Source organism: Olea europaea, chromosome 11, assembly GCF_002742605.1.
Source record: "Olea europaea var. sylvestris chromosome 11, O_europaea_v1, whole genome shotgun sequence".
NCBI lineage: Eukaryota > Viridiplantae > Streptophyta > Magnoliopsida > Lamiales > Oleaceae > Olea > Olea europaea.
The window spans coordinates 10506601-10520026 of NC_036247.1; the positions used below are offsets into that span (position 1 = coordinate 10506601).

The 13426-nt window shown below is 35.8% G+C and overlaps 2 protein-coding genes across 6 annotated transcripts; one reads left to right on the forward strand and one right to left on the reverse strand.

Annotated features, from left to right (window-relative positions):
* Positions 1-5223, reverse strand: LOC111403343 (serine/arginine-rich splicing factor RSZ21). 3 transcript variants are annotated; one of them, XR_002704442.1, is made up of 8 exons: positions 5116-5223; positions 4831-4944; positions 4576-4664; positions 2990-3212; positions 1540-1656; positions 1377-1451; positions 729-904; positions 1-604 (listed from the first exon to the last, which is right to left on the reverse strand). XR_002704442.1 is itself a non-coding variant. In XM_023031802.1 (7 exons), the coding sequence occupies exons 2-7, from the start codon at positions 4917-4919 to the stop codon at positions 898-900; spliced, it is 600 nt and encodes a 199-aa protein (XP_022887570.1). In that variant the 5' UTR covers positions 4920-4944; positions 5116-5223; the 3' UTR covers positions 630-897. The 3 variants fall into 3 exon arrangements, 2 of the variants coding, with proteins under 2 accessions (XP_022887570.1, XP_022887571.1); XM_023031802.1 differs by lacking the exon at positions 1-604 and having other exon boundaries at positions 630-904; XM_023031803.1 differs by lacking the exon at positions 1-604 and having other exon boundaries at positions 630-904; positions 5074-5213.
* Positions 5224-5916: 693 nt separating this feature from the next.
* LOC111403344 (putative potassium transporter 12) lies at positions 5917-12472 on the forward strand. 3 transcript variants are annotated; one of them, XM_023031804.1, is made up of 9 exons: positions 5918-6524; positions 7384-7612; positions 7709-7957; positions 8670-8720; positions 9052-9312; positions 10140-10192; positions 10370-10484; positions 10596-10850; positions 11171-12472. In XM_023031804.1, exons 1-9 carry the CDS (start codon positions 6258-6260, stop codon positions 12220-12222), a joined length of 2532 nt encoding a protein of 843 aa, XP_022887572.1. In that variant the 5' UTR covers positions 5918-6257; the 3' UTR covers positions 12223-12472. The 3 variants fall into 3 exon arrangements, with proteins under 3 accessions (XP_022887573.1, XP_022887572.1, XP_022887574.1); XM_023031805.1 differs by lacking the exon at positions 8670-8720 and having other exon boundaries at positions 5917-6524; XM_023031806.1 differs by lacking the exon at positions 9052-9312.
* The last annotated feature ends 954 nt before the right edge of the window (positions 12473-13426 follow it).

Consider the following 13426-nt stretch of genomic DNA (forward strand, 5'->3'; position numbering starts at 1 on the left):
TTTGGGAAGAAATTTTGGTTTTATCCAAACATAAAATACATATAAGAAACAGAATTTGCTTCGCAGAACAACATTTAACAACACGGGACATGCAAGAGATGGGCCATGTAGTTTGCTCAGTACAAACCACTCTAGTATTAACGAAGCACTTGTCTCCTAGTCGAGGGCATCTGATGTACAGACTAAGTTCTCAAGGGTTAGGTATCATCGGTGTTCTGGGTATCGTACAAGATCCACTTGTACTTCAAGATTCCTACTACTGAAAGGTCAACTAGATGCCTGAGGAGAATAGATTTCAAGATTGATGCAACCTGATGTAGTTTCCAGAGTAACAATTCGTCCATGTAGCTTGAAAAAGGGTGATGTCTGAAGATCATAAACTGCTTCAGTATTCTACCAGTGGAGAGAGACGTTGAGGCCTTACCTAGAGAAGCTTTGTAGCTAACCATCGTGCTTACGAGGTGAGAAATGAAGCGATTGCAGTTTCGATTATGCTAAGAAGCGCGAGTTCTACAAGTAGAAGATACGATCACATAAAGAATCACGGATGTTGCTGGGCTGAGTAGACTATGAAGCAGTAAGTAGCTTAATGATGCTGTTTTAGCTGATAATCAATTCAAACACAGAAACATAGAACTTTAGAGGAAAAGGACTAATACTGATAGCAACAGGGCAAAATTAATCACACAATAATAGCACCATTCTGATAAACTGAAATATGAAGAGACCTCCAGATTTGAACTGAATAGTGTAAAACTAACAGGGGCAGTCACCATTTTTGCATCTACTTGCAAATATGCCACATCTAAGATCAGGTTCCAAACACATCATATTGTCCTGTATTACATCATAGCAAATTCTCATCACTGAAATTTTCCTTCCAATCCAGCCTCAGCTTTAATCTCTGTCATCCATAAAAGCTCATATAAATTTAAACACATCAAGAAATATGAGAAGATTACTTTTGGTTTTTCTGAGTGCTGTTGTTTTATATATTTATTTAATTGATTATTTTGGGGCAGGAGGGTTGGGGGAATATACATACATGTTTGACAGGATTAAGTAAGGCCCATAAAAATAAAGGAAAGCAGAACCAAAACGTAAAAGAGAAAACAACAAAAGCACAAACAACCCCACCCAATGGAGAATGTAGGCATTTAGACGTTCTTCGTCTTTTATATTTTCCTTCATATGTTTTCTCAGCATACACTATCCAATTTTCCCCTTCATTTGTTCAAAATAGCACTGAGGTATGAGCATTAACAATCAAGATTTGAGGCTAACACAGATTCTCAAAGAGTTATCCAGCTAAGAAATTGGACACAACTGTAAGATGAACTAGCTATGAACTGTGGAAGGTGGAAATCACGACGTACCCATTTGCAAAAGGTGAGTCACGATGACCACGACGGTGTACTGGTGACCTACTGTAGCCAGGGCGAGGTGATACGCTGCATGCATTACAGCAGTAACTAGAATCAACATGATCCAAAACCGAAACAACTAATCAATGATTTGAAATTAGGAATAGTTACCTACCCATTAGCATACGGTGAATCACGGCGACCAACATGATAGGGGGATGATTTGCTGTAGCCACGGCGAGGTGATATACTGCGACGCCGTGGAGATCTTCTCCCAACAGGACTATAACTCCTGCAACAAGATGCAAGTAGTACAGCGATAAATGACGGTAAATGGGCAAAAAAGTAACAATAAGCAAAAAAGCCTCACAACAGCATCTCCCCTTGTTTCCCAAGTAATTCATATAGGCAGATAGTCTATACATATAACCTTAGTGCAGTATCTCTTGCACTTCTATGCTCCCATTATCAATTCATATCCTAAAAGTTATCAGTGATAGATGTTTCAAAGTCCCCTAAACATAACACAAACAAGCAACAATATACAGACTACCATAAAGCATTATGATTTACCATACGTTACATGTTTCTTACCTAAGAATAACTGAGCAACTTCATAAGCACTATTTATAATGTTACACAATTTGTTGAAGAAAGCATTCAATCCTATATTAAGAGTTAAAGCAGGAAGCCAGTTGGAAAATTGCACAAATACAAAATGTGAAACTCCATGTTTTCTGACAAATAAAACACGCTTCTAAATTCACAAGCAATATCAATTATATTCTAGCAGTTCAGAGAAGAAACCAATACATCCACTTCCACGAACTTAATAACAAAATTTATTTGAAAAATGCGAAGTAAAAACCTACTTCTTTTTCTTGATAAATAAAATGTGAAACCAACTTCAAGTTACTAAGTGACAGAATGATACTTTTCAAACAAGTTTACAGAGGTGGCATATGAGTCGGGGAAAACTCATATTATAAGTGTAAATTCACACTTATTTGGGCCATTTATTTTGTGCTTTTGTTTGTTGTTTAGCTAGTGGTTGCTTTGATTTCCTCGTGTTTTTTATGCTTTTGCACAAGATGTCACGTTTGAGGGATGAAATTGCCTGTTGGTGTAAATTTATTTCCGTTTCACTCACCAACATGCAATTTCATCCTACAACCGTGACATCTCTTGCAAAGCATAAAAAACACGAGGAAATCAAAACAATCCCGAACTAAACAACCAACAAAAGCACAAAATAAACAGCCCAAATAATTGTAAAAATTACACTTATCAATGCTAGAACAAAATCACTAATTTCGTTCATTTAAGGGAATGATTCAATTAATATGGTAAATAATAAGAACAACAAGACCCAAATATAAAGAGCCTGTCATCAATAATAAATAGGTGGGAGAAAAGTGTTTCCTATAGTAACATGACATAGGTTATACTCTCAGCATTTACTTAACAGAGCTGTTTACGTAAAAATTTCTTTTAAGCTATGCAAGACTTCAAGATAATACCAGTGCCAGTCAAAATCGAATAGAGTTCCAAACATACGCTTTATGCAAGATGAACTATTTTGAGTATCAAGTTGTTTTTCTCAAAAACAAAATAAATAAACTCACCTCCTCCCATAACTGGGACTCCTGCGGCGTCGAGGACTAGGGCTGCGACGTCGGCCACCTCCTAATCCCCGCGAACCAATGCGCGAGCGACACTCCCGAGCAAAATGACCAGGTTCACCACATTCATAACATTTTGAGTCATCAGCTCCACGACCACGACCACCACGCCCTCCTCCACCTCCCTTTGAATTATGGGAAAGCTCCACTCGCCAGCCATTCTTTCCTGTTTATTCATTATGTGAAAGGTGACGAACAAAAATCAAAAGCCCGTGATGCAAAACTCAAGCAAGATAAATCATTCTTTGACCGAACTTCATATGTATGTAACTAGTCTCACATGTGTCTATTTTATTAGATATTGTTGCACATTTGAGAGACATGAACTGTGGTCCTTGTCACTTCATTTCTAGAGATGAGAATAAAGTGGCCCATGTTATAGCGTCTGATGCTATAGTTTGTCCGAGTTTGAAGAGTTAAGTGGACTATGTTCCTAGGTGTGTTTCGCTCACTATTTGCAGTGATTTTCCTAAATGAATGTTGATGGTATTTGATGTAGAATCAATTGAGAAGAAGTTGAATAGAGGAATCACAACAAGGAGAAGAGGAGAAGAGGAAGGGAGGGAGCACGTTAGACGAGGAAGAGGGAGAAGATGGAAGACAGGGGTGAGAGAGTGGACAACAAGCCAAACGTGATTAACTTCCTTCATCAACTGCTTTGCAAGTTCAATTACGACCACGAAAATAACAAAAAAAAAAACCTAAGGCTTGGGCCAAACCCATTATGCAAGCCCAATAAAACATAAAGCATAAATAAATGGCCCACCAAAAGATGTTTGCGTCAGTTTTGTTTTAAAAAAATTGTAACCTTGTAATAGACACATAACTTCACATTTGACGGATGCCTAAATTCTAAACATGTGAAACAAAGGATATCCTATCATAAACCCCCAAGTAAATTCCTGCATTAGATACAAATACATGACAGTCAAACAATGATTCAACTTGAAAAGAATGTGACAGAAATCACAGTCCCAAGATAATTCAAGTCAAAAGGTAAATTTATAGGTCAACTCCTTACTTTCATTGAAGGCACTATTAACATATACTATCCGAAAAACTTAATATATCAACACAATCTCAAAGATGTAAAAATACACATAAAGTGAAAAGGATCAAAGGTTGACAGCCAATGTGAACAGAACCCGTCAAAGTGGAAAAAAATACGTGGATGCAGAGCTCGTGATCAGCAAGAGTTTCACAGGAAATTCTACGGAGGAATTCTTAAACCATATTGCTAAAAGGCAATTTAACTGCCATAAAAAGGTTTGTACATAAAAAATAAGTACTCTCGTATCACTGGTCTGTTGTGAACAAGAATGGACAGAAACAAATTTTAGTTCATACCCCTGCAAATTGAACTAGTGCAATAGCTGCAACGACAAGAAACATTAAGGAACTAAACCTGTAAGTAGCTGATAACCACATCATTCATGACATAAAAAGCGAAATGAAAGTAACTAGCGTAACAAATCAAGTCAAAACATGTGAAATTTGTCAAGGTGCCTTAAACATCGTTTCATTCTTACCATCCAGAGCACGAATTGCATCCAGAGCATCCCGTTTATCGTCAAACTCAATAAATGCATAACCTGGTGGCCTTCGAGCAACCCAAACGCTGCATTGATTTCACAACAATGGTCAAATCATATTATAGCACAATTTTGCAACTAAACCTAAGGAAATTCCCAGATTAAATCCTGTAAACGAAATAATAAATAACTTTGGGAAGAAATAAAACTGACTGAAAAGTTTATAGTGATCCAAAAAGAAAAGAAATTTACCTGCGAAGAACTCCGTAAGTGCGGAATTCATCCTCCAAATCTCTTTCTGACACACGCGGATCCAAATTCCCCACATATACTCGAGACATTTTGTATTATCTAACCACAGTACAGCTACAATATGAAAAATTGCAGAGATCAAATATTTTCCAAGTATAACAATATTCACAACTTTGAGCCGTGAAAAGCCCTAATTTTCATTATTCAAGCATATAAATCTAACAAATAAATTTTCACACGCACATGCTGAATTTTTGCAGTGACCGAGGGAAATTGAGAACCTACAGAGAGAAATGTTGATTCTGATTATTTTGAAGCCGAATGACATACAGTTCGAAACCCTAATAATTAGGTGGTTTTTTGGACCTGGTCTCCTGCGAGATTGGGCCTGTGGGCTGGAATTTTTGCTTTCTACCTATTTCAATTTTCAACAATATTTCTTTTGGAAGAAGGGAAAAAGAAATAAAGAAAAGAAAAATCGATTAATATAATCTATTAATTTTTACATCATTACGAATGCAATGACGTATAAATAACATTACTCTTTAATATAATTGAATTTTTCCACAACAAATTTGACATTATATTAACCTCACTTGTAAAAAAAAGGGCATCTAAACCCCTTTGTAGACTCCGACTTTTGTATTTTTCAAAAATTACATTTTTTCAAAGTTCAATTTTAACTATACATTCTCTTATAAAAAAATATTACTCTTAAATTTAATTTTTTTTTATTTTTAAGTACATATTATCCAAAAATTTATTATTTTAAAATATATTTTCTCAAACATTTAATTTTAATGGAATCCAAACATTGACAAAGTAGGCCTTTTCTAGCTCCATTTTTTTAGGGGAATTTTTTTTCAATAATGATTTTAGAAAAAAATATGTGATTATAAAATAAGAAAAGATTTTAAATTTACGTGTTATATTATTTTATAAATAACGTGTAATTAAAAATGAATTTTAGAAAAATAAATTTTGAAAAACAAATTAGAGCTCAAATTGGGTGAGACCCTCATCATTATCCATAAGGTATATCCGTCGATTAAGTAAGACCCGCATTATTCAATTTTCTATTAATCTCAACTCTCAATTATTGTAGTTTTTGTCTATATTGAGACAGCTCTGAAGTCACAGAGATAAAACAACACGACATTACCACACCCGAATCACAACAGCAAAAGAAATAATCTTATTCTCAGTGCAACTGAAAGTACTCTTCCAAATTTATTTTGCTGCACCAAAGTTGGGTTAGCAATTTGGGTTTTCTGGGCTTTGTCTGTAACAAAAATGAATAGTCCCTTTTAACAATTTTCGGGGTTGAAACATTAGGGAAGAGCAGCCATCTGGGATTTCTGGTATTCGTCTGAAAATAGTTGAAGATAGTCCCTTGAACAATTTTTGTGGTGTAGGGAATACAAGAAATGGAAGAGGAAGGGATTGAAGAGAGTAGTAAGAGGTTTTTGGATAGTAGTGCCAGTGGTGGCGGCGGCGGCGATGGGGAGTCATCGAGGTGGGTGGATGGAAGTGAAGTGGATTCAGAGTCACCGCCGTGGTCTTTGATGGGGGATGAAGAGATTAGGGAAGGGTATGGATCTGTTAGAAGAAGGCTAGCAAAGAAGCCTAGAAGAGTCGATTCTTTTGATGTTGAAGCCATGGAAATTACTGGTTCTCATGGCCACCATAACAAGGTCAAAATTATATCTTTTTAAGAATATATTCACTTATATGATTTAAGTGCTCATTCTTCTGTTTTTGAATAAAATATCTGTGCTACTATATTTGAATTGGATACCGAACTATTGTTGCGGGAATTGGTGTGTGCTGTTTTTGATGTCTTAATTGATGTAGTTTGAGCTTTGAGCATTATTCATATTCTAATTCTTAAGTTATTGGACGTGCTTAAGCTCTCATAGATTTGTTAGACGGATCAAGATTTGGGCTTGTGATGGCATTTTGAATTAAAGACTGAGAATGAAAACTGTCACCAATTTTAGATTTTCACCATATACGGGTGCCATTACTAGAAAATTCCGGGAACTTTTAAATTGTAAAAATATTAGTTAAACGAGGGATGATTTTCTATGTACAAATCCTTATGGAGCTTAGCTACTAAAAAGAATGTCTCGAAGTCTCATACAAGGTGTGAGTTAAACTTGTATGACATAATACACTATTAAACTCAACACTTTGAAGCGACGAACTGGTGTCATCAGTCTTCACAACCATGAGATAACAGTCCAAATTGTGTTGCCACCAGCATCTTTTTCCTTTTAGATTTTGTTCAGAGGAAATTCTTATGCAAATATTTGTTAACAATCTTCTGTTTCAAAGCTTAGAAGCTTCTTCAACCTCCCATGTTACTGCACTGTGAACCATTATCTTACAAGAAAAATTAACTGCTAAGCTCCAATTTGGTTCACAGCTTTGATGAGAGGACTTGACTAATCATTAGTAGAAGATGCATATACAAATACAATTCCCTCAAATGTTAATGTTTATATAAACACTAATGGTAATTCCTTTCCAATACTTACGTTAATGAATCAGGACGCGTCTCTTTGGCAAACATTTGCACTGGCATTTCAAACACTTGGTGTTGTATATGGTGATATGGGAACCAGCCCCCTATATGTCTTTTCTGAAGTATTCAGCAAGGTGCCCATCACGTCAGATGTTGATGTCTTGGGGGCATTATCGCTAGTGATTTACACTATTGCTCTCATTCCTTTAACAAAATATGTGTTTGTGGTGCTCAAGGCAAATGATAATGGGGAAGGTACGACATCTTTTCTTAAGATTAGGTTATCCTTTACATGTTTTTCAATCTGCTGGAAGAGCATGTTGTTCATGACTCTTATTGTTCTATTGGCAGGAGGAACATTTGCATTATACTCGCTAATTTGCAGGTATGCAAATGTTAATCTTCTTCCAAATCGCCAACAGGTAGATGAACACATTTCCAGTTTTAAACTCAAACTTCCCACTCCAGAGTTGGAAAGGGCTTTGAATATCAAGGAGACATTGGAACACAATTCCTCTTTGAAAATTCTTCTCTTGCTGCTGGTTCTTATGGGAACATCTATGATTATAGGGGATGGTATTCTGACCCCAGCAATATCAGGTAAATAAGTATTCATATTTCTGTACTGTGGAATTGAAAATCAGAGCAAGCAACTTTTGGAGCAGTTTTTGTTCAATCAAAGACAGCCAAAACCACATTGTTTAATTTTGTTGTTCTAAGTATACAGCTAATTTATCTTATCCAAATGTCTAGAGTTGTAGGGTTTGTCAGTGACTTACCAGGAAATGAGAACACTGATTAGGAACATCTGTCAGAGTAAATAATGGAGAAATTTTTTTCATGTTACCTGGTAATGTAATATCAAAACAGTGACTATTTAATCATAAAAGTATATGGCTTCTAAGGATGAGAAACTTTACTAGATGGAAGTCGAATAGATTTCATTAAAGATATTCTAGGGTCCTACAAACATAAGTATAACTACTACCTGTAAAAGTGAATGTGCTGGTGATAGATAATGAGCTTTAACCATAAATACACGAGCAATAGTACATACTACATATTGGTCAGATGATGTTATTGCATTTCACTCGTGGGATAAAGGAATTCTATCATCGACCTAAACATAGTTCATCCTATGACAGGCTTGTGGTCAAGTCAAGTGATCAGACATGATTGTTTTCCTGCAAGTAAATTATTGACTTTTTTGCATCACATCACTATAATTATCTTCAAGGGAGAATATTGGAATATGTGTAATATAAACTGCTTGCTATGCATATCATCTTCTAATACTCCCTACTGGTTGCAGTCATGTCTGCTGTGAGTGGTCTGCAGGTTCGGATAGCAGGATTTGGTACAGGTGGGTAAGCATCTTTTCTCCGGCTCTAGTTGCTAGCTAGTAGTATGCCATTATTGATTGCGATTCTCTCTATTCTATTCTCAGATAGACTAACCGCCAGAATATGTTAGCAACTATTTCATGAATCTGATTATATCTCTATTTGCTTATCATCCTTCTAAGCTTGCTTCGATGGTTGGTGGCATTTTGTGTGGGAAAACTCTAGTATATGATGGTACACAATACCGGACATGATTGACTATTTATGAACAAGAGTTTAACTCGTTATGTTCCTTACTAGTATCCAATGCTATCCTTTTTCTCTACCCATCATTATTTTTCTTTTTTTCAGATGCTCTCGTCATCACGTCAATTGTTATCCTTGTGGGATTGTTTAGTATACAGAGATTTGGGACAACCAAAGTGGGATTCACATTTGCTCCTGCCCTGGCTTTATGGTTCTTTAGTCTAGGATCTATTGGCATTTACAATCTGGTTAAGCATGATGTAACTGTCATAAGGGCATTCAATCCTTTCTACATCTATCTATTCTTCAAGAAAAATAGCATCAAGGCATGGTCATCACTTGGTGGTTGTGTATTATGCATCACAGGTCAGTTGGGTGTGCATACACATATTCCATTCATCACATGGTTTTCATTGCCTTCTGCAACATAAAAATGTATTTTTCTGCAACACGTGTTTCTGTGCATGTATATTTACCACGTGTTCTATGTCATCTCCTACATGAGCATGTGCATTTCAATTTTAGAAATCTTAATTAGTATAAAATTCTCTCTAGGTACTTACATAAAGAATGATTGATAATCCTCTTGTTGAATTGTTTGACGAGTGATTATCAGCCCAAATTCCTCATTATAACTTTTGAGTCTGCATTATTGCCATTTATGATTTTGGTGAATGGATCACTTTTAACCAGATCATTAGAATAGATCTTATGGTAACATGCAAAGATTTTCCACTTATAATATTTTTATTGTGATTCAAATTTATTTAGCACCTGTTTGTTTGTCTAAAAATCATGTTTTTAGTAGAGTTTGGTGAAAGTTGATGAAAAGTATGGTTGAAATTTTGATAAAAGTTTTGTGGTCCCATAAAATGTGTGGTTGAAAATGAATTTTAAAAAATTGGAGCCAAATAGGGGCTTAATATCCTTGATTCTGAACCCTGATACTCAACCATACAAAAAAAATGTGAATAGAATTTCACAGCACAATGATACAATTTTGGTGGAGATAAAGATTAAAATTAAACACGAATAGAATAAAGGAACAAGTCTCGTTAACACTCCTGCCTTAAATAGCACTTTGTGCTTTCCATGTCTCAGGAATTATACCCACATTGTACTTATAATAGAGTGAGTGATGCACTATTATACTTTTCTTGTCAATTGAGATATTGGACCAATGATTATTACAGGTGCAGAAGCAATGTTTGCCGATTTAGGTCATTTCTCAGTGCCATCCATACAGGTTTCTTTTTTCATTGCCTTGGCATAACTTTATCATGGCTACGAAAATGTAACTTTGACAAAGAGCATGTTTGGTTGTGCTTAAACTAAGTCAAGTTACTTTTAAGTTACTTATTTTGCTAAGCATGCTCAAAGTTAACAGTAAAATAGCATATTTAACTTCAACTCACTTCCGCAGATTGCTTTCACCGTTGTGGTCTTTCCCTGCCTCCTCTTAGCTTACATGGGCCAAGCTGCATATCTTATGAAACATCCTGATTCAGCTAGTAGCATATTTTATGAATCTGTTCCAGGTGATGGTTTCCAAAATAAGTCTGATTCACATCGACTTTCTTGTTTTGTCAATTAGAAAGGACATTGAATATAAATGTTTCATTTGACGTTAGATTTTTTCAATGATACAGACCGTCTTTTCTGGCCAGTGTTCGCAATAGCCACAGTTGCTGCTATAATTGCTAGTCAGGCTATGATATCTGCTTCTTTCTCATGCATCAAGCAATCCATGGCTCTTGGATGCTTCCCAAGGCTGAAAATAGTTCACACTTCTAGAAAACTAATGGGTCAAATCTACATACCTGTCATCAATTGGTTTTTGATGGCCATGTGCATTATCGTGGTTGCGGCCTTTAGGAGCACTTCAGACATAGCCAATGCCTACGGTTAGTTTTTGTTTTAAGAGTTTCTCTGATTTACTCTTCTACAATTATGTAGTCGGTGCATACGCCTAGCCCCTGTTTGTTATTGATTTAAATCGGAGTTTAATTTATGTCAAAGTCAAACAATCAATATTAGCCACATTTTATGGTCCCACAACTTTTCGGACACATATTTCAAAAACTTCTATCAAAACCTACCAAACAGGGGCTTATTCTTTTTTTAAGAATTTTCTGAATTACTCATCATATTTTGTGCAAATGTTCTTTAGAAAAAGGAGACAGATTTAGCGGGTAACATTTTACTCGTCATTGTGTCTTAGCAGGCATTGCTGAAGTTGGTGTGATGCTTGTCAGCACTACCCTTGTGACACTTGTTATGTTGCTAATATGGCAGACTAACTTGTTTTTGGCTCTCTGTTTCCCACTCGTGTTTGGAACAATCGAGCTAATTTACATGTCTGCTGTTCTATCCAAGATCAAGGAGGGAGGTTGGCTTCCACTCGTCTATGCTTCTTTCTTCCTCTGTGTTATGTATATTTGGAACTACGGAAGTGTGTTGAAATACCGAAGTGAGGTCAGGGAGAAGATTTCTATGGATTTCATGATTGAACTCGGCTCTTCTCTTGGGACAGTACGAACCCCAGGGATTGGATTGTTGTACAATGAGCTCGTCCATGGTATTCCCTCTGTTTTGGGACAGTTTCTGCTGGATCTTCCGGCTATTCATTCCACCATAGTCTTTGTCTGCATCAAATATGTCCCAATACCTGTAGTCCCTCAAGAAGAAAGGTTTTTGTTCAGAAGGGTTTGCCCGAAAGACTACCATATGTTCCAGTGTATCGCCCGGTATGGTTACAAGGATGTTAGAAAAGAAGATCACCATTCATTTGAGCAACTTTTGATGGAAAGCCTTGAAAAATTTTTAAGAAAAGAGGCTCTAGATATTGCTATGGAGAGCAGTCTGAATGACTTGGAGATTGATAGCATTTCCATGAGGTCACGGGATTCTGACGTCCACGATGGTGATGGAACAGGGGATCTTAGGGTCCCACTAATGCAGGGTCAAAGAGTAGAAGAAACTGAAAGCTCAATACCAGGAGGCTCTCTCTTAAACTTGCCAGTTAGCGCCATGTCAGCAGATGAAGATCCGAGTCTTGAATATGAGCTATCAGCACTACGAGAGGCTACCGATTCAGGATTTACATACTTGCTCGGTCATGGTGACATGAGAGCAAAGAAGAACTCGTTGTTCCTTAAGAAACTCGTTATAAATTACTTCTATGCATTCCTGAGGCATAACTGCAGAGGTGGTGCTGCAACAATGAAGGTTCCTCACAAGAACATAATCCAAGTTTCCAAGACATACATGGTCTGAAAAATTCTTCTCATGTTTTGGATTTTGTTTATTAATAGCCTACTATTGATTCTGCACTGAAATTTGCATTAAGCATGATATGATTATTTTAGAGGTATGTTTCAAGAATCTGGTGAAGCATTACTTCTTATGCCATGTAAGGTGTATTAAATTATCAAAAGGGAAAAAGAAGTCGAATCGTTGTGTATTGTATCATCCAATACTATCTAATACTATGTGCTAAATATATAAGAATTTTTATTATTTGCTATTGATATGGATCCCTTGCATGTTTTTTAGTGGTGTCAATGTCTTGCACATCAGACTATGACTGCTTGGGTGGGGAGAATAGTCAGGTAGCACTCAAAAATTAGGTCAAGAAATGAACAAAACAAGCACCAAAAATTAGGTAAATTCTTAGTATTATTTCTTATCATGCATGCATTATAAGTGAATGGTCCAATGACATGACTTTGACAAGGTGGTGTATGAATTCATATTTTGTTTATTTTAAAACTTGAGAATTTGTCTTGAACTAATTGATGATCGGAGACATATTTTCGATAACTGAGACTTTAAAATATCTCTCACGGAAGTTGCCATGTATGAATCTGTGGACTGTTGAATCAGATCATTGTACAAACCTTCTGCCCCCATAGGTCCACTTTCTTAATGATAAAATTATAAATAGATAGGTTTGATTTTTTTTTTTTTAACTAAAAAAGAAATTTTAAAATTTTAATTTTATATCTCGTAAGATCTAAATGTACTATCAATTTATGAAAAATAATTTTTTAGTCAGAAAGGAAAATTTTCACTTTCCATTCCAAACCTTCGCGAAACGTAACAAATACATTATCAACATTTTTTTAGCATAATTCATTCACAACTTTTTTAATTATGTAATAAAATTCGTCATTACCTCCATTTTAATCACTAAATAACTTGTTTTTCATTCTTTTTAAATAACCAAAAATAAAATAAAGCAATATAACAACAAAAAATGAGGAAAATTACAAATGGGGCCCCATAAATTTCAATAAAAAATGCAAATAAATCGTTCTTAAAACATTTAGATATTTATAAAAACGTTAAAAAAAATATCTCCTTTTCCATCCGAGCTCACCATCGACACCGACCTCATCCCACCCCACTTATCTTAATCCACACCAACCGCGGCGAAAGAACTCCCACGTACACCAATTATTTTCTCATTTTTGGATCA